Source organism: Abramis brama (assembly GCF_963993115.1).
Source record: "Abramis brama genome assembly, chromosome: 7".
NCBI classification, from domain to species: domain Eukaryota; kingdom Metazoa; phylum Chordata; class Actinopteri; order Cypriniformes; family Leuciscidae; genus Abramis; species Abramis brama.
This window is the reverse complement of record NC_139969.1, coordinates 4,689,445-4,715,018: the sequence shown is the minus strand read 5'-3', so window position 1 is coordinate 4,715,018 and position 25,574 is coordinate 4,689,445. Positions and strand designations below refer to the sequence as shown.

The 25,574-nt window shown below is 37.7% G+C and overlaps 1 protein-coding gene across 4 annotated transcripts; it reads left to right on the top strand.

Annotated features, from left to right (window-relative positions):
- The first annotated feature begins 718 nt into the window (after positions 1-718).
- LOC311086587 (interleukin-6 receptor subunit beta) lies at positions 719-25,574 on the top strand. Of its 4 annotated transcripts, none has more exons than XM_084119539.1 (15): positions 719-1,000; positions 2,029-2,125; positions 3,201-3,324; positions 11,645-11,823; positions 12,810-12,949; positions 15,511-15,670; positions 17,642-17,724; positions 19,732-19,954; positions 20,602-20,790; positions 21,097-21,195; positions 21,616-21,753; positions 21,851-21,979; positions 22,072-22,162; positions 22,414-22,495; positions 23,263-25,574. In XM_084119539.1, the coding sequence occupies exons 2-15, from the start codon at positions 2,053-2,055 to the stop codon at positions 23,698-23,700; spliced, it is 2,148 nt and encodes a 715-aa protein (XP_083975665.1). In that variant the 5' UTR covers positions 719-1,000; positions 2,029-2,052; the 3' UTR covers positions 23,701-25,574. The 4 variants fall into 4 exon arrangements, with proteins under 4 accessions (XP_083975665.1, XP_083975664.1, XP_083975663.1 ...); XM_084119538.1 differs by having other exon boundaries at positions 743-1,000; positions 3,198-3,324; XM_084119537.1 differs by having other exon boundaries at positions 794-986; positions 2,025-2,125; positions 3,198-3,324.

Sequence of the window (25,574 nt, the reverse complement as noted above, 5' to 3'; positions counted from 1 at the left end):
TTACAGTTTATATTTCAGGCTGAAATAATAAAAAAAATAACATTATAATATTTTTTACAAATGAAACTAAATGCGCTTTTTTAATGGTTACAGCACGTATAGTAGGCACAGACTCTATTTGTACAAATTGCTGCATATTCATTTAATTCTGAATTTTGCACATATAGGCTACGTTGAAAGGCATTTGTTTGTGCAGAGTAAAACATATCTGCAACATTTATCAAGTTTATCAATTTATTAATCATTATGATACTAAAGTCATAGGCTATATGTACAAAAAATCAGATGAGCCCAGAATATGAACGCAACGTGTTCCTCCCATAGAAAACCATAAGAACGCTTAATGCAGATTAGAATGTCCCCTTATGTCGAAATAACGAGATATTATGTCGAAATAACGACTTATTATGTCGAAATAACGAGATATTATGTCGAAATAACGACTTATTATGTCGAAATAACGAGATATTATGTCGAAATAACGACTTATTATGTCGAAATAACGAGATATTATGTCGAAATAACGAGATATTATGTCGAAATAACGACTTAATCTCGAAATAACAATATAAGATTTATTTTATTTTATTTTATTCACCATGCAGTTCTGGGCTTCCATAGAATACAGTGAATATAATTGCTTCCAGAAATGATTTTTGGGGGTGCTATCTGGGTCCTGCTGAAGCACCTGCTAGCCCCTCCCTAGCGCCGCCCATTTCAGGATTACAGAACGATGTTATCCAGATGCATAGCCAACTCCATTAGTTGTTATGATGATATAGCCTGTTTCACAGAAGCAACACCCCAACCACTCAACTCGCGAACTGTCTTCCTCCCGGCGCTCAACACGCGTGTCTGGCGTTACATCAGCGTCTAATATCAGCACACATCAGACCCCCTGCCGTCATCACCGGACACTTATAGGGCAGACTGTAAATGTTGGATTCAGCATTCAACTCTTCTCCGCTTCTTCAGCTTCATCCAGCTTCATCCAGCACAGGTAAACTCGCGCACATGGCGACTTTACGATGTTATTCTTGCTTTCGCTTTGTTTGGGAAACCCACCATAAAAGCCATTTAAGCTGCTTCATTTGCGCTTTCATGCATGCCAAATGTGAATCTGTTTTGACTGAACGACTAGAAAATATAGTGTTATAGCCTACTTGTTTTTTATGATTTGCCTGTCCGTTTTACCTGTAAAAAGTGCTGTCGATGCGCATTCTTATTTCTTCTTCTTCTTTCCCTTCTTCATATTGCAATATGGCTATATATTGATGTATTTATTTATTAGCATATTTTAAATAACGTATTAATGTTTTATTTTTTATTTTGCTTTACCTTTTACCCTCTAAAAATATACTTTTCTGGATTTTTCTTAATATTTAAAAAATGTATTATTATTATTAATAATAATAATAATAATAATAATACCAATATTAATAACAAGAATAATAAAATTACCATATTAATATTTTATTATTTGTTATTTTTTCCTCTTTTTTAGCCTCTAAAAATATACTTTTCTGAATCCATTCATCTGGTAATTTGACTTATTCTTTTTATTATAATTGCTTTTATGTATATGCTTATTTTAAATAATGTATTCATATATTTTAGTATTATTAATGTATTATTTTATTTAACTTTTTACCCTCTAAAAATATAATTTTCTGGATTCAAACATGGACTTATTATTATTGCTTTTATGTGTGTGTATTTATTTATTTACACATTTTAAATAATTATAATTATAAATTTGTTTGTTTATTTATATATATTTTTTAAGCCTCTAAAAATATACTTTTCTGAATCCATTCATCTGGTAATTCGACTTATTCTTATTATTCCTTATGTGTTTATACATTGCACAAAACCAAATAAATGCAGGCTTGATGAGCATAAAGGGCTTCTTTCAAAAACATTAAAAATAGTAGTGTCCAAACTTTCGGCCGGACCTCTGAGCCTCTGCTTACTTGATTTGTGAATCACTTCACATTCAGCTGAGATGTCGTGATCTTTCTTTCACAGCAGTGGACAGTCTTCACGTCAGAAATGAGCCGAAGGAAGCCTTCTCAAGCTGGACTCCTGCTCTGGATGTACGTTATGAACAAGTTCTTGGACACAGGTTAGAGTTTCTATAATAATACATGTAAATTTACTTTCTACTAAGTTAAAATGAGCGTCTTGGCCGTGTCAAAGGTTTAGTGTAGTGGTTAAAGATCTGGGCTTGTGTAATTGACAGGTTGGAGGGGATGAACTATCTTTGATGTGCTCGAGTTAGACGTTTAACCACAGTTTACCGTGGTGGGACAGTCCCACGGTAAGTTGTAAGTGAATGAATAGGCACCCAAAAAAATCAGTGTCATCCTCTTTCAGTTTTGTACGCTTTCTTTTTTCACTAGAAAACAACAGAATTTCTGTAGAATCGTCACATGGATTTTTTTTTAATACAGTGACTTCATATAGTGGCTGAAAAGCACCCTAACAGTAGTTCATATGTTAGTCATTTTGTTAGTCATACACAAGTTTTGATTGAAGAACAGACTGGTATTTTAAATTTTTATTTGCTGAAGATCTTTCAAAGCTATATGCAAATATGGTGCTGGTTGAAGACCACTGGTTCTTACGTCTCAAACCTGAAACTATACAAGTATTGAGCGACCCATTACCCAAAACAACGGCACAACCATGTTGCGAAACGGCCGTAAAAATTAAGCGCATGTTTATGGTTGTGCCATCATTCAGTGTGTGTGTTCCGCTCAGTTTCTTCATGATTCCCAGCACTGGATTATTTCTTGCCCTTTAGCTGAAATCTGATGCATACGGCTGGTTGTTTTGTGGCTGCGTGTGAGTTCAGTTCACACACACACAGAGGTTGATGCTCACCTGCTATTTTTGTGTCAAAATGGGTTTAATCGGGCAGACCGGGGCTAGTTGTCACACTGAGGGCTCAATCAGTAGCTATAAAGTTTCAACCAAAAGATCCAATTACACACATGCTCAGTAAATATTAAAACAGATTTTAATGGAAAGATTTTGAACTATATTCTCAGGTCCGAGGGCATTTACTTGTCATGATGCCAGGGTGGGGCAGGTTGTCACATGTTTTATATGTTGTTATTTTATGCGATTGAATAAGCCCAGAGACAATCTCTTTGTGTTCAGAAACACCATTAAACATGTGATTACTCTCTCAGCAGCAGCAGCTTCTTTGACGCTGTCCATCACACAGTGTGTGATTCTGCAGTACATCAACATCACCTGTTATTGGGAAACGAGCGACCACCACCTGAACGTCAGCAGCTATAGACTGCAGATTAACAAGTAAGACATTTTACACTAACAAAACGATCTAAAATGTATTAGCATGTTTATGGACTGGTATCATACCATCAGTAACATGGTATTCGTTAAAGTACACTAAAGGTAACTCATTAATATCATGATATACATGTAAAAAGGAAAGTACACTCAGTTGAATTCTATGGTTTTACATATCAGGATATAATAAAATATCATCTGGTCGTCAGCAGGTCTTAAAATGACAAATGATAAATACACATAACATACTACACTGTGTCATTATTTATTTAACAAAAATAAGAGCCAAAATGGAGAAGCAATGTGTGACAAACTAAGTACAGCCTATGAGTCAGTAGCTTGTAGAGCCACTTTTAGCAGCAATAACTTGAAGTTATTATTTTCTATATGACTGCATTAGTCTCTCACATTGTTCTGGAGGAATTTTGGCCCGCTCTTCTTTACAATGTTGCTTCAGTTCATTGAGGTTTGTGGGCATCTGTTTATTGCACATCTCTCTAAAAGTCCCGCCACAGCATTTTAATCAGGTTGAGGTCTGGACTGAGGCCTGTAGAGTCTGAGGTGTTAGTTCTTGGGTTTTCTGCAGTTTCTCTGAGCATTGCACGGTCTGATCTTGGGATGAATTTGCTGGGAACTGTCTTGAATGTTTTCCACTTGTGAATAATCTTCCTTACTGTAAAATAATGGACTTCAAATTGTTTGGAAATGGCCGTGTAACCCTTCTTAGATTGATGACAACGACATTTTGCTTCTCTAAGATCATCATGTTAACACACACCTGAATGCTTCAGACCAACGAAATGCCAAAACTTCTGGTGCAATATGGCTGCCGTCGCATCATCCAGGGCGATGCTGCACATGTGTGGTGGTTGAGGAGATTCCTCCTTCCATGTAAAGCGCTTTGAGTACCCAGAAAAGCACTATATAAATGTAACAAATTATTATTATTTTTAAAGACATTTGATTAGCAGCGCCTGACTACCAAGGACCAGGATTTTTTATTATGTCCTGATACATAAAACCATAGAATTCAAAAGGGTGTCCTTTCTTTGTCACATGACTGTGTGAATATGATATCATTCAGCAGCATGACATTGCAAGTATTTTGGTATTAAAGTGACAGTTCACCCAAAAATGAAATTCTGTCATCATTTACTCACCTCCAGGTTGTTCCAAATCTGTATGAATTTCTTTCTTCTGCTGAACACAAAATAAGATATTTTTGATGCAGACAGTTGACGGGCACTATTGACTTCCGTAGTATGGAATAAACTATTATAGAAGTCAATGGGTTTTCTGTTCGGTTACCAAAATTCATCAAAATATCTTCCTTTGTGTTCAGCAGAAGAAATAAATTCACACAGGTTTGGAACAACTTGAGGGCGATGACAGAACTTTCATTTTTGGGTGAACTATCCATTTAACATCTGATACCATAGTACCACCACAGTACTTAGATTTCTTATCACATGCTCTTCCTGGTTTTGATTGGCGTCACTACTGTCAACCAATATGCAAATTTGTGCCGATCATTGAAACTAATCATTAAGATCATTAATGTTTCATGATCGTGTTAAAGATCCTTTATTCAAGTCTCATGCATTGAAAAGTCCCTTCACATTTAATTTGTTTTTTCTTTTGAAATTAATTTACGTATACATGAATACACATCTTTTTAGCATTTTTAGGGGCTTTACAAACTTGTTATCTTGATCTGAAAGTGGTTAATGATCGTGGTTAAGGATATGTCAGTGTTGTTTTGAGTGGATAGAAAAACGATAAGAAACAATCGGTTTAAGTTTGCCAAACTCAAGTTCTGTTTTTATATTCACTCATTGCAATGGTTTTAAAAGCACTTTTATTTGCTGTACAGTTTTCTTCATTTGCTATATAGATGAAACAAGTTCTTTGTGTTTCATTACAGGTTTTTCAGATCATTGTTTTGGTTTCTGGGTTGTTGTTTTTTTAAAGAGGATCCATTATGCCCTTTTACAAAGTGTTGATTTTGTTTTGCACTCTACTAGAATAGGTTTTAATGACTGAATTTTCAAAAACACATTGTTTTTCACATATTTTAAACTATTGCAGGACCTCTTTCCCAGTCTGTCAGTAACTTTCAGTTTAGTTCCAGTCTCTATGAAGCTCCTCCGTCTGAAAAGCACACTGTGCCCTGATTGGTCAGCTGGATGAGTGAGTTGTGATTGGTCAACCACTTTGAGCCTGTTTCAGAAATGTCCCGCCCCTTACCATAACTTACCCGTACCTTACCGCAACCAGGCCCCGCCCCTTAATTTTGCATTTGCCTTGGGCGGGAATTATTTACATGAGGAATATTGTGACGTGTTCGTTCCTGGAAGAAAACTCAATACTACAAAGGAAGTGTTTCAGGGAGTTCAGAAACAGTGACACTGATATAGAGAATAACTGTGACTTTGTGCTTTGTAACTGTTCAGGCATCCAATAGCCACATAGAGCCACTCCATTCTGAATCCTGTAAGAACACTTATTAAAGTGCTTGTTAGGTCTGGTCCCTGAAGTAGTTGTCCATTCAATGACACTCCCTGAAATGAGGCACTACAGTCGAAAACAACCCTGATCTTTTTATTTTTCGATTGGTAAACCCCATGATGAGGTATGTACCACACACGACCGTCATGCCTCTCAAGTTCCTCCACAGGTACCCTTTCCGCATATCCTTTGGAAATCACATCTTCCATGAAAGCAGTATAATCTTCTTGAAATGCGGAGTCTTTTCTGAATCTTCTTTGCAGACTCAAAGCCCGCTGTTCTGCAACTATTTTATTGTTTGGTAGGACCACATCTTTATTCTTGAGGGGCAAACCAATGCAGTAATGACCATCTATAAGTTTTACAGACTGAGATACAAGATCCATGAACTGAGTCTCTTCTTTAAACATCCCTACCAGGTCATCCAGAGCATTTTCGGGGAAATCGGTCTTAAACTGTTGTTCCCAAAGCTCATCCAAATTTAAGACAGAAATCCTGTTAACAGAAAGTTACATTCCTTTAAGCGGTCCATTCACTGTCCATCCAAGTATGGTTCTTGCCGCATACGGCCCATTCATTTGACTGCGAACAACCTGCCATGGCTCCAGTGCCTCTGGTACATTTGCTCCAATTAAGAGCTTAACTCCTGCTTCTATTGAGGGCAAGTGTATGCCATTTAAATAATACCATCGAACAAGATCGCTGTGCATGGGAATATTGGATTTAGAAACTGGCATACTTTTCTAGGAATACACTTCAGGAAGTGAACAATAATGTGTCTGATCCAATCCAGCAACTTCTAGATCCTTGAGAACATAACTGGAAACCGATTTGTCTTGATTCATGGTTTTAAGCAGAATATTCAGTTTTTTGCCAGAAAGATTAAGATTATTCATAAGACTTTCTGTACAAAAGGTCGCTGAACTGCCTGGATCTAAAAAGGCATAAGTTTCCACAATTTTGTTTCCATTCTTAGATTTAACACATACTGGAAGAATGGACAAGGCACAAGCATCTTCACCGGCCCCAGTAAGACTACTGGACTGAACAGCGATCAGAGCACTGCCCACTGCTTGCTTTGGTTCCTCTGTTTTATCTCGCTGAAAGACATGACGGATGCTGGGATGTTTAGAGCCACACACACTGCATGTTACGCGCTTCTTACAATCTCTGCTAATATGGCCTGTACATAGACAGCCAAAACAGATTCCTTTCTTCTTCAGAAAGTCCAGCTTTTCTTTATGGATTTTTTTAGCAAGCACAGTACACAACAAAGACAGGATGCACTTCCTTTATTAGTTTTCTCAACATCTTCCATACCTGGTACAGTAACAGTGGTAGCAAAACTACTTCCCTTAATTTTAGAACGAATCATGCTTCGACCTCCACCAAAAGGAGCCTCTAAGATGATGTTTCCAAACACAGGATATGTTGCAATTCTCTACAAAATCCACAATGTCTTTAAATGCTGCTGGTTCCTTACGTTTTTTTCTGCAGATCACACGCCACTGCTCTCCATTTGTCTCTGATCTTAAAAGGCAACTTTGAAAGAATTATTTGCATGTTGGTAGCCAAGTTTAACTCTTTCATATAACGAACATCCTCCATAGCATTACAGCAAGCTCTAAGAAAAAGATGATAATCTTGTAAAGCCCTTGTATCCTCAGGTTTAATGAACTTCCAAGAGAGCACTTTGTCCATATATGCTGAAGAGATTTTGAGTTTGTTTCCGAATTGTTCCTTAAGTAGGGTCTTGGCTTTCATGTAACCCTGAGTGGAAGTCATGTGTTGACAACTTCTGACAAGTTCTCTAGGTTGACCTCAGGTATACTGCTCAAATCACAGAAACAATCACCATAGCTGTTTGCTCTTTTTTCCACAACCTCCTCGAATGAACGTATAAAGCATTGATATTGTAAAGGATCTCCATCAAAAGATAGAATATCTCTGTGAGGAAGTAATGAAATATAGCGTTGTTTTACCAACATGGCAGTAATTTCATTTTGTTTTTCCATAAGACGCAATATATTTCCTTGTTCTCCATCAGTTAGTGATTGTCCTGAAACAGGTACATTGCTACCATGATGACTGAGTAGCTGCCCATTCACAGATGCAGTTGGCTGAAATGGTGTTATGGACCTCGGTTGTTGCAAGGCTGAAGCTGAGAATTGCTTTCCTTATTTCTTGCACCTCCTGTTGAATTAACAAACAAAGACTGTGACTCGACGTGTGTCAACTTGAACTGATGCACTGCCATTGAATTAGAGCAGATCGCTTCATCCTTTTCCTTTCTTGGTTTTCTTACTTCCAAATGCATGCTTTGTTCTGATGCAGCAGACCTATACACATAGCCATAGAGACCGCTATTTTAGTTTGAAGATCAATTTGTTCCTTTTTCTTACTTAAATGCTCCTTCTTCCACAGCATGCTTCTGTTGCAGCATTTGCTGACTGGCTAATAAAGCCACCACTTCAGCTTCAGCTTGAAGGCAAGCGGATGATGTCGATGATTTACTAGATCGTGAACCAGAAGAACTCCTTTTACTTGATTTTTTGCTGAATACATTTGAAATACTATCAGTTGGGTTTGATCTCATCTGTGAAATGCTCACAAGTCAATGCATTACATGCCTCACTTTGGTTCAGAATCCTTAGTGAATTTGCATTTGCATTAGAGGTTTCAGCAGCAGGCAACAAATCCTTTGAAGGAGCCATAGTCATTGTTGGTATTCCATCTATTGCAGAATGAGATGACAGAGGACATTCATTTCTCTGTTCAGATGCTGCTGCTATGGTAGGAGTCAGTAAAGTTTTCATAGGTTTAAGATCAGACAGCCATTGCTCCACATCTTCTATAAACCCCTTGTTGAACCGAAAAACTGAGCCATACCATTCATTTTGCTTTATTTGTTCCTCAGCGGGAAGTAAAGGAATCACACTCTCATGCAACAAAGTGATAGCCTGGCAAGCCAGACCTACATCAAGATGTTAGGTCTGGAAACTCACCATAGACGCGGTTTAATCCGAGGGGCGGGATAAACGGCTGTCTTTCAAATTCCCTCTGCACGCAATAGGACAGCGCTTAAACCAACCAGAGCGTTTTCCCAACAGTGGAGCTTAGTTGATAGATTCAACTTTTGCCATATCTGGCCGGCAAAACGACGAACACATCTTCCTTTTTTAAAGAATGACTTAAGTGCCATTCTTTGCTCTTTTCTCAAAGAAAAACTTAACTCCAAGTCCTCCCGAGTCGCGGCCAAAGCCGATTCGAAAGACCGTTGTTCTCCATCAGCAGCCGTCATTCTTTGTTTTCAAGTGGCAGCTGTCACAACTCTGTCGTCATATGTTAAGCCCGCTCCCGCCTACTCTATACACGACGTGATTGGCATGACCCAATTTAGGTTTTTGCAGCTAGAAGGTCTATTGAGAGTTGCTAGACCCCTCTGGCTGCGAAATACATTTTGCTGCCGCTAGGGTGCGTCTAGATTTCTAGGCTAACAAAGTGGCATCATCTCTCAAAAGCTTCAATGTTTCCAGCAACGAGCAAAATTTGGATGAATTTTCATCATTTTGCATAAGCTCTGCATTGAAGCAATCACATTTTTTATTTTATTCACTTTGGATTTACGGTCCTTTTGTAGTGATTCAATCTTTAACTCCCAAGCCTTTGCGGTGAGCTTACGCTCCCTTTTACTGTCCATAAGCGCATCAGCCTCATCTTCATCCATTTTCACTCATCAAACAACTTTAGCGTCACATACAACTTTCAAGGCAATCCGTTTAGTCGCACACAACAATTGTGCAAATCCCAGAGCTACGTGAAACACACATGACATAGGGGTGAGTTGTGCCAGTTTTTACTCAAAGTGACTTTAAAGTGAGGCCATGGCAGTAATGCCTTCAACTTAAGGATGTACATATATTTCAGGATGTGGTGCATCCCTGAGAACAATAACTTTGGATCTGAAATAAACTGTTTCAGAAATATAGCTCTTGGGAAAAAAGTGGTCTCATGGCACAACTTGCCCCTGGTGCGGGGGAAGTTGTGCCTTTGGGGGAATACATTGGGGGTAAATTGTGCCAGTGATTTCTGAAGTAAAACAGAACATTTTAATGTTATGAACCGTAATGCTATATGAAAGCAAGATAAATTCAATACAAAATGACTAATTTAAGGTTTATTTAGATATTGTCACCCTGGAATACCATAGCATGCGTTTTTCCTACTATGGTCAATTGCATAGGGATTTTGTATTGAACATAACTCTGGATCACAGTGTCATAGAGACAAGGGGGCGGGCTCATTTTACTCAGACGACCAATCAGTCTCTCAGGATCATTGTGAAGCTATCAAGCTACGCCCTAGCAACCATTTAGAGCACCATAGCAACACAATATATGATATTTGTGAATCATTTCAGGCAAAAAGTCTTTGGCAATAGATGCCTGTTGACAGCGCTGTCTGTCAGTTATGTAACATATAAGAATAAAGTGACTAGGCTAATTTCTAAACATCCTATTGTGACATAGGCCACTTAAAAACGGAATAAAACTTCTCTTTAATAACATAGTGCAAACTCAAAACTGAAATCAGTGTTAGCTAAATTAAACAAATAACAGGCAGGCCTAAGTCAAACAATGATGAGGCATGCCCATCTCCTCACTTCTCAAGATTATCCCCTGTGAGTATGTAGGTCTAGGTGGTCTGGATCTGGCACAACTTAACCCAGGCCCTTTGGCACAAATCACCCCAGACCCACAAGTTTGAAAAACTAGCATGATCCAGCAGTTAAGAGCTAACATCATGCTAACTGTATAGACTCATTGTGTAGCCTACTAAAGCACTAAAACATGTGTGAAATGTTTTCAAACTTGTCTATAATTGTTCAGACACTACAATCAAAAAACCTTAATCATAGAAATTTTACTTTGAAAGGGAAAAAACAGTTTTTTGCACTAAAATATGCTTAACTCTCATGCCATGTGTCTCTCTTCTTTGGAGGACGAGTAAATATGATTGCTTTTCAAAATTATGTGGTCACATGACCAATTTCTTCTATGGTTTTCCAGAAACAAGGGTGGAACTACTTCCCCCCCCTGGCACAAATCACCCCACTCTCCCCTAAGCTACGCACTTTCCAGCCCACCGTAGTTTATCCAAACAAACGGATCCGCGCTCCACATCAAGCACAACCAAAATAGCGTCTCCAATAGACAACCAGCAAGCAGATAGATAATAATCTGAATCACATACCGGTCCAAGTGCTCTGCATCTCTTGTCTGTTTCTTCTTGCAATCCACAACTGCGTTCCAATGAAATTCAGCGCCGTTTTCTGTTTACTAATGTTCAGGCAATAGCCACATAGAGGCTATGTAGTGGGATGGCTCGTGACTCGCTCGCACTCGGTCGTCATATCATTAACAAAACAATAGACTGGCGATCTTATCTTGATTTTACTTTTATTTTCAGCTTGATATATGCAGACATGATATGGTCAACAGAAAGTTGGCTCCCGCAACTCACCCCTTCCAAACACAGCAAACAATCCGCCAAAAGGAAATAATAAAGAAAACGGAAGTTATTACCTGTGCCCACGTGACAGTGAATAACCAATAATAAATATCAAATAATTAATGCTCCTACAGTAACTTTGCAGACCTTTTTCATGCTCAAACAGCAACGTTACACACTAAAAAATGCTGAACATGTTAAAAAGCACAATAAGACCCCTTTAAATCACCAGTACTGTACACAGTTGGCTCTTAATATGCAAGCATGTAAGTGATTGTGAATATTCTTGTGTTATTCTGAACAGAACCCATTGTGATAGCAAAGAAAGCTTCAATGATGTGGGTGTCTGTGATACCAGAGGGTCTAATTGCGCCGTTCAGCACATGAATTCAGCGTTACACTGTTTCTGCGCAGACGTGCTGGCGGACACACACACTGGATCCATACGCTCACCGCCATACTTCTTCAACGGTCTCGAGTCAGGTACAACACTTCACTGAACAACATTAATGAGCATCTCTGTGCTGACTGACTGTAGCTTTGAAACTGGAGGTATGAACACTTTGGACATAGTATACCACTATACAACTCTTACTACTTACTACTACTGTATATTTAGGGTGTATATTGTGCCTAATAACTTCCATTATGCATATAACGCCCAGCCAACCTACAATACTGGTGAAAAGTTTGGGGTCAGTAGGAAATAAACACCTTTCAGCAAGGATGCATTAAATTGATCAAAAATGACAGTAAAGACATTTATAATATTACAAAAATATCAGTTTCAAATAAATGCTGTTCTTTTGAACTTTCTGTTCATCAAAAATCCCCCCCAAAAAAACTATGTATCACGGTTTCCACAAAATTGTAAAGCAGGACAACTTTGCCATCACAGGAATAAATGACATTTTAAGATATATTCATGTAGAAAACAGTTATTTTTACATGTAATAATATTTCACAATATCAGTTTTTACTGTATTTTAAATCAAATAAATGCAGCTTTACCGACCCCAAACTTTTCAATGGTAGTGCATATATTCAAGATAACTAGCATGCTAATGTATTAAATGTTCATGACTTATCCATATCCAGTCATCCACACAATTTCATATACAATTTTTTAAGGCATACAGCACAATTAACATTATGCTAGTATTCAGTTCTGCCATTGTGACAGGTCAAGGTTGGTCATGACAACGCAAACAAGCAATGAATAAAGAGAACAAAAGCGCACATGCACACATTGTTTATTCCTTTCATATGATGGTGACACATGTCTCAAAAAATGTCATTAAGAACGCATTATGCAAATGACTAATTTCCATCAATTGTTATGTTTACAGTCACTATTCATCATTCTTTGCACCTGTATTTAGTGCCAAGGGCATTTCTGACCACAGGAAACCTGTCAATAAAGAGTTTTGTCTTTCCTGTTATCCTTATGTTTTCTCTCTCTACTGCAGTGAAACTTCCTCCCCCACAGATAAAACATCTCAAGTCATCAGCTAGATGTTTGCATGTGGTCTGGGGAATGACTGAGAGCTTTTCCAAGGATGAGAAAAACCACATACTGCTCCAAGTGGAGTTCACGACACATGACCAGGTCTATACATATGTCTATAATTAGCAAAAATTAGCAAAAAAAAAAGAGTGATAGTTCACCAAAAAATGAAAATTCTGTCATCATTTACTCATCCTCATGTCATCCCAAACTCACACTTATTTGATTATAATAATGAATCATATTTTGGTCTATTTCACGCTCAAAGACTTCAGAAGATGTCGTTTTGACAGTCTGCTGGCATTTTGACAGTCAAAAATAGTCGATCTCTGAATGCAACGTAACAGGGAGGAGAGATGGAAAGATGGAAAGCTCCTAAAGCTTAGTTCCATATAAATTGATGGATAATTTGTTGTTTTGTCGTTAGTGAAAATCAATTTTGACCTTGTATTTGAAAAATTATGCTCATATAAGAAGCAATACTAAAATTCAGGATCAGTTCATTCACATTCGGAGATCGACTATTTTTGACTGTCAAAATGCCGGCGGACACAGCTACAGTGAGTTGTTCAAAATCTTTCTTTTTAGTAAACTCTGTGTACACAAACAATGTTGTTAATGCTGGAGTTCATGTGTAGAGCCTCTGGTGATACTTCGAGCAAAGTTTCATGTTGTGTCGAGCCTTCTTAGTGTTTTAAAAATAGCGATTTTTGATGCTATCATAGAAGTACCCCAAGCACTCCCATTCAAAAGACAATTTGACCGAAAACGAAAATACGGTCAATCTTAAAAGTGGTGTTTCCATTCTAATATGCTTTTAAATGAAAGTTTAAAAGTAAAGATCCACACACCGGAGAGCTCCCATTCACAAGTGAATGGGAGCTCTCCGGTGTGCGGATCTTTACTTTGTAACTTTGCATTCTATATGAGATCCAGCACCCGTACCTGACTGGGATGTGCGTGATTTTACTGCTCTTTAAATGAAAGTTTGCCTCGGGTAGATTAACAAAAAGACTCTAGGTTGCATTTTGGCGAGAGCTACCCTTTAAGTACACTTTTAAAAAGTACACTTTGCAATAATGTCAAAGTAAAAGATTTACAGTACATTTAAAATCATTATATTCAAACATATTGTCATGCTTTAAAGGAGCACACTTATTTTGATGTGTTGACTAACATACTAAATCACATGTAAAGATTATTATTTTAGTTGTAGTGTTACTTAAAATTACTTTTAAATTAAAAAATTGTATGTACTAGACTGCAACTTCATCACTACAAATAAATGCAATTAAAAATATATTTAAATGCATGACATACAAGTTTGTATTCTCACAATGTAATTCAAAATTCATACAATCTAATGTATATTCTTTTAAAGTATTATGTCCATAATAAGTACTATTTTAAGCCCAATTCACACTGCAACAACAGACTCCCGCCAACAGTCAGGGTTTTGTCGGATCTGTCACAATTATGTTCTGTCTTGCCTACACCTGTTCTTGTTAGTCCCTGATTAGTTAACCTTCATCTACCTGTGTCTAGTTAGTTCCCTCGTTTACCCTGTGTATATATTCTCCCCAGTTCAGTTCAGTCCCTTGTCGGTTATTGTTCGTGTCTTCATGTCTATGTTTACATGCTGTTAGATTCTGTTCATCTGCTTGTTAAATTCATTCACATTCGTCTGTCTGCTTCATGTGCCTAGTCGTGACAGGATCAGTGTGTTGTTACCCCTGTCGGCATCTGTTGCCACTGGTCTGTGCTTTTTTTCCATGACTGAACATGTTGAATTGGTGTTTGACAGGTTGTGGATTGTCTGAGAAGTGACATACTTTAATCTGGTGATTGTCTGCACAGCAAAATCCCCAGTGTTAAATGAACACTGCTCAGTGTTTATATAATCCACACTCTCAGTGTTATAAGTAACACTGAAGCAGTGTTGAAGTTAATGAGATAATTAAGTGATTAATTGAGTGATGATTGAGCATTATTGAAGACACCTGATGTTAACAAGCAGAATCACTGAAGGAGAAAATCACACATTTTAAGTCACCATTATGGATATCAGTGTCTGCTTTAGTTGGGCTCTTGACCCTTAATTTTTTTATTTCAGATTTAGTTTGGCTGCTGTAATTCAGTTATAACAGCCAGATGAACAAAGAGAAAATGTGATCTGATGGTGTTGGTTGTGTTTTAACAATCATTTTTGACCTGAATCACTGAACTCATTTAGAGCCTAATTTCTAAATTAGGTTTACTTTATTGATTATAACTGAATCTAAAGTTAAAAATGTAAGGGTCAAGAGCCCAACTAAAGCACACACTGATAACCATAATGGTGATAAAACATTTGTGATTTTCTCCTTCAGTGATTCTGCTTGTTAACATCAGGTGTCTTAAATAATGCTCAATCATCACTCAATTAATCACTTAATTATCTCATTAACTTCAACATTGCTTCAGTGTTACTTATAACACTCTGAGTCTGTGGATTATATAAACACTGGGGATTTTGCTGTGTGTGTGGATTGGCCTTTATAAGTTGTTAAAGTTTACTTCTTTTTCACAAAGGTTAACAAAACTGTTATTTGATTACTCCAAATATAAGATTAGACTTATATTTGGTGGTTGTTATAATGAAACTCTCTCCTATGATCCTGTAGACTCGATCACAGACTATACAAGCGTATTCCAATGAGACACTGGAGCTCTGTGACTTACACCCTGGATCCAAGTACACAGTGAGACTGAGAGCTCAGGACAATCGAGCACACGCTCACTGGAGCTCATGGACCTCTATAGACACCACCACAGCGGAGAAAGGTAAAACTCAGACGTATTTCTGTGGAGAAAGGTAAAACTCGCTGCAGGGATGACGTATTTCTGTAGGCCAACACAGAAGTTAGCATCACCTGGTTCCCACAACAGACACCCCATAGGATTTCCATTGGCTTTTGGATGATTGTATAAAATAAGCGAAAGGTTATGATTCTTACATGTTTTGTTCATCATGATAATCTTGACAAATGAACTTTTGAAGCCTAAATACAATCTGCAGAAGTAAAAAGCTAAACTTAGGTTATAAACAAACTACACTACACCACAGACTTAAATGCCACCTGAAAGTTTGAGTAAGGAGAGTTTGCAAGAGCGCGATTATAAACACAACGAGGCTGTGAAAGTTTACTTCAGTATGATGATGTTTAATTAATCACCAACAAACTCTGCAGTCTCATTTAGACACTTGGTAGCAACTGCCTTTTTCAAAACAAGTAAAAGCTTTGGAAATTTTTTTATTTTATGTTGTAGAATAAAACGTGAAAATAATTTGAGTTTGGGGTAACCACAAACCTTTTGTCTGCTGGTGAACGTGATTTCACCAAGTACAACATGATGTTGAGGGACAAGTTTACAGTTTATGTCAAGTTTAGGCTTACAACCAGGGTGTTAGGTTCTTCTACATCAGTGTTATTCATCTATTGTTTGCCTCTGATTTAGGGAAATTATGGGGCTAGGACTACATTTTCAGACAGGAATGTTGTTCCAGGATCAACAAAATTTGCTGATCCAAAAACATGTCTTACTTGGCAAGATCACAGTGACCTCAGGCATTTAACTCAAAACCCATAAAAAAAATAAAAAAAACAACTGACTTGACTTGAGCCAGAAGTGCTAACTCATTTCCGGGTTTTGACCTACAAAAATACGTCATTCCTACAGCACTATTTCCCTTGTTAAAGTGCCCCTGTTATGCTTTTTCAGTATTACATTGCATTACTGAAAATAATGTCAGAGCCGATTAGAATAAAATCAAATGTTTACAATTTTTATTATGTCAGGTAAATGTATCATGCCAATTACATAATCAGTTCAAAGATAATCAATACAAAACATCAAATGCTCTGGAATAAAGAGAAGAGATGCGAACCCGACATTAGGAAATACATGATGCTGAGAGTCTTGGCGACTCTCTGCATCACGGGCTGATCTGATGTACAGAATCGCCCTGATCCTCTGGTTGCATTTCATTATATAGACAGAAACTTCTTTCACATGGAAACTGTCCAAGACTGAGGGCAGAATTTGCATTGAGTTTACACCTTTGAGAACAGGATGCAATTTGCCTGGAAGACACACCCTCCTATGTGTGTGAATTATCTCTAAACTCTTAAATACGTTATTACCTTTTGGTTTACTTATTTGGGAATGAGACCTTTGTACCAGTCGCACTGAGACATTTCAAATGATACCAAACATGTAATACTGTATGATAATTGTTCATATTAAACCATATAGATTTTTGGGTGAATTCAGGTAGGGATGGGTGAAAGGAATGATGTGTAAATTGGGAGGTGGTCAACTCAAGTGTGATCGTGTCTTGAATGGGGATGGTAATATAGCAAGAAAGTTCAAATGTTAATTTCCTTTGTCCTTCTCAGAGAGTAGCTCTCTCTTCCAGTTCTTCCAGTTTCTCCAGCCTTACAATATTATTAGAAAATGAAAATGTTTTTTGACCTTGGATGCATGTACGCCTATTGTAGGAGACTCCAAAACTAATTAGGAACCATTAAAATAGCATAACAGGGGCACTTTTTGGCTTGAATCTCTCAAATGAGCGTGCATTTTCACATCCCACCAAACTTGTTCAAAGCAATTCTATCTAGACCACTCGTTACGATCAGTTTCAGTGTTTGCTGACAAAGAGAGACATCAGTTTGAGTCATTTGTGTTTAGTAGTGTGGTTAAATGTGGTCATATGGATGAATATGAGCAATAAGATTAATCTTTCCTCAGCCCCGTCTGCGGCTCCTCGGCTCTGGAGACACATCCAACCTGCAGAAGAAGCTGGAAAGAGACGCCTCACCCTGCTCTGGAAGGTTTGCTTTTGTTCTATAGAAATCTGTTTTCAAACATGAGCATGTGATTCAAAGGATGATTGCGAAAGGTAGCTAAAGCACTGAGCTCACAGAAAAACCGCCACCTCTTTTATAGACCATTGTTGTAGTTCTCAGTTATTTTGCGTTAGCTTTTTGTAAAGATGATTCTTTTCCTTAAAATGAGAATTAAAAACAGACACAAATGAGTCTGTTTACATACAGCGTGATGTTATTGAGGTCTCTGACTATGATTGCAGACTTTATCTTGGCACAATCTGAGCACAGTTTATGATGTTTATTTCCTGTGAGATGGACCATTCTGGATGAATTTATTGGAAAACGTATTTAAACTTAACAATGACATGAGCATTAATATTTAATATATGTTTATATGTTCCCACCTGGCATACAGACAAAAACAAATCAAAAGCATAAATATAGAGATGTAAAGCAGATCAGCGACTGAAATAAAAGACTTATTTATACTCACTTCCTGTGCATCAAGGCACTTCCTGTTTTAATAACACCCTTTCAGATTTTCCTGTCAGCTTAAATCTGACAAACAGCACAACCACATCCTGCCTCCTGGCCTCCACATATCAACTGATATGGCTGAATTTAGCACATTTAGCGGCTTATTTAGTGATTAGACAATCTGTAGAGTATTCTATACCAGATTGCTTGTCACGCTAACTTTTTTTTTAAGAGATAGTTCACCCAAAATTGATAATCCTGTTAAAAATGACAACTCTGACAACTGTCATCATTTACTCACCTTTTACTCACATTTACTCACCATTTACTCACATTTACCTCATGTTGGTCGCACCTCACTTGTATGACTGTTTGACACAAAAAAAGATAATCTGAAAATACAAGTCAATGGGGTCCAATGTAAAGTATCATCCTTCTACAAGAAGATCTAGTCCCTGACTTGTCCGTACCCTCATCCACTCGTTGAGTTTTATGGAATAATAATTAATGAGGCCTCAGTTCAACTTAATAGGTTTTAATAAGCGGTTTTGTCTCTCGTCTTTCACTGCTTGCAATAACATTTAGAAGGATAATAACCTCAGAATGATTCCAGTCTCACATCTGCTGTGATTAATATAATCTGGTGTGAGGCGATATGGCTCATTTTGTTGGAGAGAAACATTTGGAACAGGAAATTAACACAGAACCAGTGCTAATTAAAACAGAAGTGTGTCATGCATGTTTACTCCTTTACATGTTATATATATATTTAGGGCTGTCAGTTTCATTTCAAACTTTCATTTCATTTAATTTTCATTTCATATGTTGGTAACACTTAACATAAAGCCTTTATGCGTAATGCATTATAAAGGTATTTAATATGTTATAATATCTTTTCATAATAAATTTAATTTAAAATGCATTATAACATTTGCAGTCTCTTTGCAGAAATTGGTTGCTTGTTATGTGTTTTAAATACGTTATACTTTCTAAAGGTGTAACAATGAACTGATAAGCATTATAAATATCTAGTTCAGTCATGAAACTCTAGAGGGCACAGGCTGATACATGCAATCTTTTACATCCTTTACATGCAATCTGCAAGCAATCACATCATTACTGCATGGCACAAGCTGATTGGCCTCTGCTGATCCTGCAGCCAATGAGATTGCTTGCTCAGCATTTAAATAGTCTGCTTTATTGTTTGCTGTAAGCTAGTCCTACATGCAGTTTCTCTGAAACCCTCCACCTCCCCCAGCTCCACCTGCCTAGATATGCTACAGTAGCGGCAGCATAACTTCCATGCTTACAGCAGTGTGTCTTAGCATTAGCAAGTCCATACTTGCTCTGTAGCTGCGACTGTGATGAAGGGGTCAATGTTTGTCTGCTTTTCGTGGCCCTTTTAGCCCCTGCTGGTAGATCTTGTAACTACACTATCTGCCTGCAAATGCATTTTACTTCAATGACCTGCTTTAAAGCATGACTAATTATTTATAATAATTCATATCTTTGGGTTTTGTCTGTGTGTTTCAGCCTGTCTCCTGGCCTGAGGTCAATGGTGTTGTGCTGAGTTACTCAGCGTCCTGTCGCAGTGAGCTGGATTCATCTCAGTGGACCTGCGGCGCATTAAACGCATCCAGAAGCTCCTGCGTCCTCGCCGTCTCAACCGATCCCTGTCAGTGTAACCTGACGGCCACCAACTCTGCCGGGACGTCACCTCCAGCTCACCTCTACATACCCGCGCACACAGATGCAGGTAAATCACTGATGTGATGCTTCAGCGTGTTTGGGAGTTTCAGTGGAATTGATGTGTTGGAAAATGCTAATAACTAATAACCACTGGACTGGTTTACATGGTTTCTAGCTGGTCCAAACCGGTGGTCATTTATGGTCGCTAGTTGGCCCATGCTGGTCTTTATGCAACTTGCTTCATTAATGTAGAATTTAATGTGCATCACAGGTATATCATATTTGATGAATTTGATGAATTCAATGAATTTGAATTTGTTATCTTTTTATATAATGTAATATTTATTAGTTTTACTGTTTTTTGCATTTAACTCAAATTAAAAAATTAAAAGATGATATAATTTGAAGAAATAATCAAATGAGAATAAGTAGCTAATTTGTTTAAAAAATAGGCACCGCAACATGTTTATTTAATATACAAACAAATTATTTATTTAATTTTTTGCCAAAAAAAAAAAAAAAAAAAAACGCTTGCTTTCTTCTACTTTATTCATGACATCCTGCAAAAATCTCAAAGCAACTTCCTTGTGGACGTCTAATGAAATAGTGATGATTATATGGGAAATTCTGCACAAGCATTCATTAAACAACATCATTATCAGAAACCTTACGTTCATTTATCCCAAACTTATCTCCCATTTCCTGCCCTGGAAGAACTCCCTCCCCCTCAGAGTATCAGCATCACCCCATTGGACGACACTCGTCTGAAGGTGGAATGGACAGCTGCACTGAACCAATCAGAGAGCGGCTTTGTGCTGCAGTGGAGTTCTGTGCCTCGCAGTGGACCAGCTAGTCTGCACTGGGAACAAATGAATAAAACTGCAAGAAGTTTTAATCTCACAGGTCTGATCAATCACTTACACTCCAATAGAATGCACATTAAGTCATTTTTTGTTTGTTTTTGCTGGTCGATATGACAGTGGCCTGTTGGTGTGGATCAAATCACAAGTTCATAGTTACTGGTGGCATTAATATATTTCTTTAATGACTTCATTTTATCTTCACCTTTCATAAGAAGTGTTAAGTTTTCCTTCTTTTTCGTGCTTAGATGAAAAAAAACCATACTGCCTTCTTTTACTACTATAATCATAGTTTAATCAAATAACTTGAACTATAGTTTTAGTCCATGTCTATGTATGTGTGTTTCAGGTCTTCTGCCAGAAGTTCCATATAATCTGTCGGTCGTAAAACTGTATGGGCGACGAGCAGGAAGTGAAAAGTCTGTCATTGCCTTCACACGGGAAGGAGGTCAGATATTACACTGAAAGATGCATGTTCATTTATGGGAACTGAAGGTGTGGTAGTACTGCAATAGTGTATTTGTCAACTCTTTTCCTTTGTCATATGTCATGCTAAAAAAAAAAAAGCACACAGAAACATAAACTTTAGAGAAGAATGGGGCTAGTAGGATGTATAACTGTAAGGTTTTGAGTCAAAATGTGTGTGTATGTGTATATTATTATATATTATATATTATGCAAGTATATTATATATAAGTATATTATGTAGTATTTTATATAGTATGTTGTATTTCATATATGTCACCCCATATACTGTATTGTGACAACATGCCGAATTCACCCTTAAAGGGATAGTTCACAAAAAAATTCTGTCATTTATTTCTCAATGCCGGTGTGAATGCATTACTGATGTGTTCCTGTGTATCAGCGCCCTCTGTCGGCCCAACGATGACAGTGCTGGAGACGAGCAGCAGCGTCATTATTCTGAAATGGGAACCGGTTCCTATAGAGAAACTTCATGGCTTCATCCAGAATTACACTGTTCTGTACAGTATAAATGGCAAAAGTAAGACGCACACTTTTCTTTGCAAAATATTGAAAAGCTATATCAGAACTATTTCAGAGCAGAACTTTCATTTGTGAGTTTGTGTCTGTATCTGAAGGTGAGAAGATTTGCACTCGTGCTGAACGGATATCTCTGAGTGGGCTAACCGCAGGAACCTATAACATCTGTGTAATGGCTCACACTGCAGTAGGGGGCGCCGCTGGGCCGTGGCACATGGTGGCTGTGGGTATGACACCATTTGGCTTGAATTTTTGATACATTCATGCATGCCTGCATAAACACAATGTTATCTTTAAACCTGTTTGTGTGTGTCCAAAGGGCTTGAGGATGTAAAAGTGATCCCCATACTGCTGTGCTCACTACTACTGAGTTTTCTGATACTAATAATCCCATTATGCTTGAGAGTGAGGTAAGAGAACTTATAAATAAATCATGATTCAGTTATTAAATCTATATTCATTCAAGGAGAGCATTAATAAACATGGTCCAATATTTATACATCTCAATATGAACAACCTCAAATAAATGGAGATAGCATATTAAAAACACTTTGCAATGAAGTATGTTCTTTTATTTTAATAAAAATGTCAGTGTTTATTTAATATGATAACATACTAGCATGCAGTACTTATTGTCTCTGTATTTATGTTTGTTTTTTAGGATTAAACAGTGTCTGTGTCCGACCATACCAGACCCCTCAAAAAGCAGCCTGTCCGTCTGGTCTTACACTAAACCATGTCAGGTAAACACAACCCTTGTTATAGTTATATAGGAAATATATACACCTCTTGGTATCAATATAATCTTTAAACTATATTTTTTGGCGAATTAACTGTATCTCTTGCTACAGTCTTGGAAGAAAATTCCTTCCATATTAATGTCCAAAGATGTGGCCTAAAAACATGTAGTTTCATCATTTTGCTTCTCAAGTAAATGTATCTTGATTTAAGTATATTTAGATATTTTTACTGGAAAACATATACCAAAAAATTTTGAGGACGAAAATAGTTTTTGTTTACAGTACTCAGTTTCCACTAATACCAAGTAGTAGACAACAGTGTCAAAGAAAATCATTCATAACATGAAATATGAAACATGAATGAAGTGAAATCCTGGTAAATACAACTTGTGAACAGATTTTTTTTATATATATATATTTTTATAGAATATTATTATTAATATATTATAAGTTTGGATATTGAAATAATTAAGAAAGTTAATTATTGGTAAAAAGCATATTAGAAATATTTCTGAAGGATCATGTGACACTGAAGACTGGAGTAATGATGCTGAAAATTCAGCTTTGATTAACAGGAATAAATTACATTTTAACATATATTTACATAGAAAACAGTTCTTTAAATTGTAATTATATTTCCACAATATTTATGTTTTTATTGTATTTTTGATCAAATAAACGCAGCCTTGGTGAGCATAAGAGTCTCCTTTCAAATTATATATATATTCAATACTACTGTTTCATGAAGTTTTCTCTTCTATGTTCAACAGCATAAGCTAACATCCACCATGAGCTCCATCATCTCTATCGGTCAAGCTACAAGCTATCAGGGTTATGCTGAGAAAGACTACGACCCAGTTCAGGTATTATCCTACCACACTGTTCGACATGACGACAATGAGGCCGAAACCAAGACCAACGGCACTGCAACATACCTGGACCCCATACCGGCACCAACTCAAGCTTTCCCGACACATTTCCTAAACCAGAGCTACACCAAACCAGACCAAGTCGTTCCTGCTGGATTTACAGAAGTCTTGGAGCCCTCATCGGCCGATCTCTTGTTTGATTCACTCTTCAACTGTGAAAGGAATCCAGTAGATTTAAGTGGCTACGTCCATGTGTCCCAGAGCTACCTACCGTTTGTTACAACCGTAGACGCATACAGAACTGCAGGTTTACCGGAGGACACCAACATCACAACGTAAACAACGAGTCCTGCATGACTGGAGTTTCACAATCCCACTCTCTCCAGCCAGCCCACCAAAACATGTGCCCTCATATCAAACACCATCTTTGTGTGCATTCTGATTGACAGATATACACAGGCTTGGGAAGTAACAGGATAGTTTGAAACGGCATAAGGCTGGTTGGGACGTAAAGCCGGATGCAATGGAATCCGATAACTGGTCTGCAAACTGTCCGGTGTAGACAGCCTCGGTTAATTCTAGTTGCACTGGATTTACAGCAGTTTCATTGGCAGGTTCAAGCGATTGGGTCTGCTCACTGTTCTGCCAGACACTTAGCCTGGAAATCCAGACCCAAATCCGGAAGATTAAGGGTCTGGCATTGAGTAATGAAAATCGCCCAACTCGAGGAGCGGTTCCAAGCATGCATTTGAAAATCTAACTGCACGCAATTGGATAACACTATGACCAATCACTAGCCGCGTTTCCATTACCCTTCAAATTGCAAACTGAAATTGCACATTGAAAATACGCCCAATGGAAACACGTCAATTTCGCAAGAACTCCCATTTATCGCAAAAAAGTTTTTACGCTCGCATGAGGTGCTTTTTCAGGCAATTCGAAAAAGATATATTTCGCAAAACTGCAATGGAAACAGTTTTTGCGCATTTACAGGTCACCTGACGTAGATGACGCGGTGTGTTTGGACAAAATACGAGACAGAGTTCTTTATTAAATTCATAAAAGACAGAAGAATTACAGGAATACTGGATTCTAAACCTCAAAGAAATGCCACAATCGAGACCTCGAAGCAGAAATGAGGGAGAAACACCCAGAAACTCCTCATATGTGCTGCTCTCAAGTATAGGCTTCCTTGCCATTAATGATTGGATAACACACATACGTCTCTTTTGATTAATAATAATGGCCAGTGCAGTGGCTGGGATATAGTACATAAACCTACCAACGTCCGTTGCCATGATTTTTGGAATGACTTATCGTGAGAGGAAAAAGTGAAGTTTTAGTCGCATAACATCGGTTAATGGAAACGGCGTCATTTCGCAATAGTTTTTTGTCGACATTTAAAAAAAAAAAAAAAAGAGTTTTGCCCAAATCTGTAATGGAAACGCGCCTACTGTCGTGATTGCGCTGCCACTAGCGCTGTCGTCATGTTTAGCTCGCCTCTGGCCCGCCTATATCAGATAACCCGATGTGATTGGTGCAGCTCGGCTACAAGGGCATAGTTAATAAGCATCATTACTAAATGCCAGAGTAACTCGCTGAGCAAATTCAAATTGTGCTCTCGCGAGAACTCTGGATTTCCAGGGTACCTGACACTGTGACCTAGCAGGAACTTTTTATCCAAGCTTCTCCCGTCAGATCTGGTCTAGGTCAAGGACTAGTCATTTCCACATGCGATACCTCTCACTAAACCACTTTGATCTCAAGAAGGAAAAAAAAGGTGCATAAACCACTGATATCAGTTATAAACTGCATGAAAAAATGTGCCAGGTGGGAAAATTGCTTTCGTTGCATGGAGACTATTTTCTGTTTTTAAGATAAAACAGTGCTGTTGACAGCGTATTGCTTTTCTAATTTTTATTATCTTATGGTGCATTGAAAACCTAAAGTATTCACATTATGTTACTTTCATCTTGTGATATTTGGTTTACTGTTACATTTTGTAAATAGTGTTTTTTTCTGTTGACATAGTCAAGGATAAACAGTCCCAGATGGGAGAACACTTTCCCCTTCATGGGACTGGTTACATCATGGACACATCTTGGAATTATACAGACCTGTTTAACTTATTTTTCTGTTTATTATTGTGCATTGTGTATTTCTGATGGTCTTAACTGTAGCTCTGCTGCTTGCATTAAACCTGTCGTCTCCTG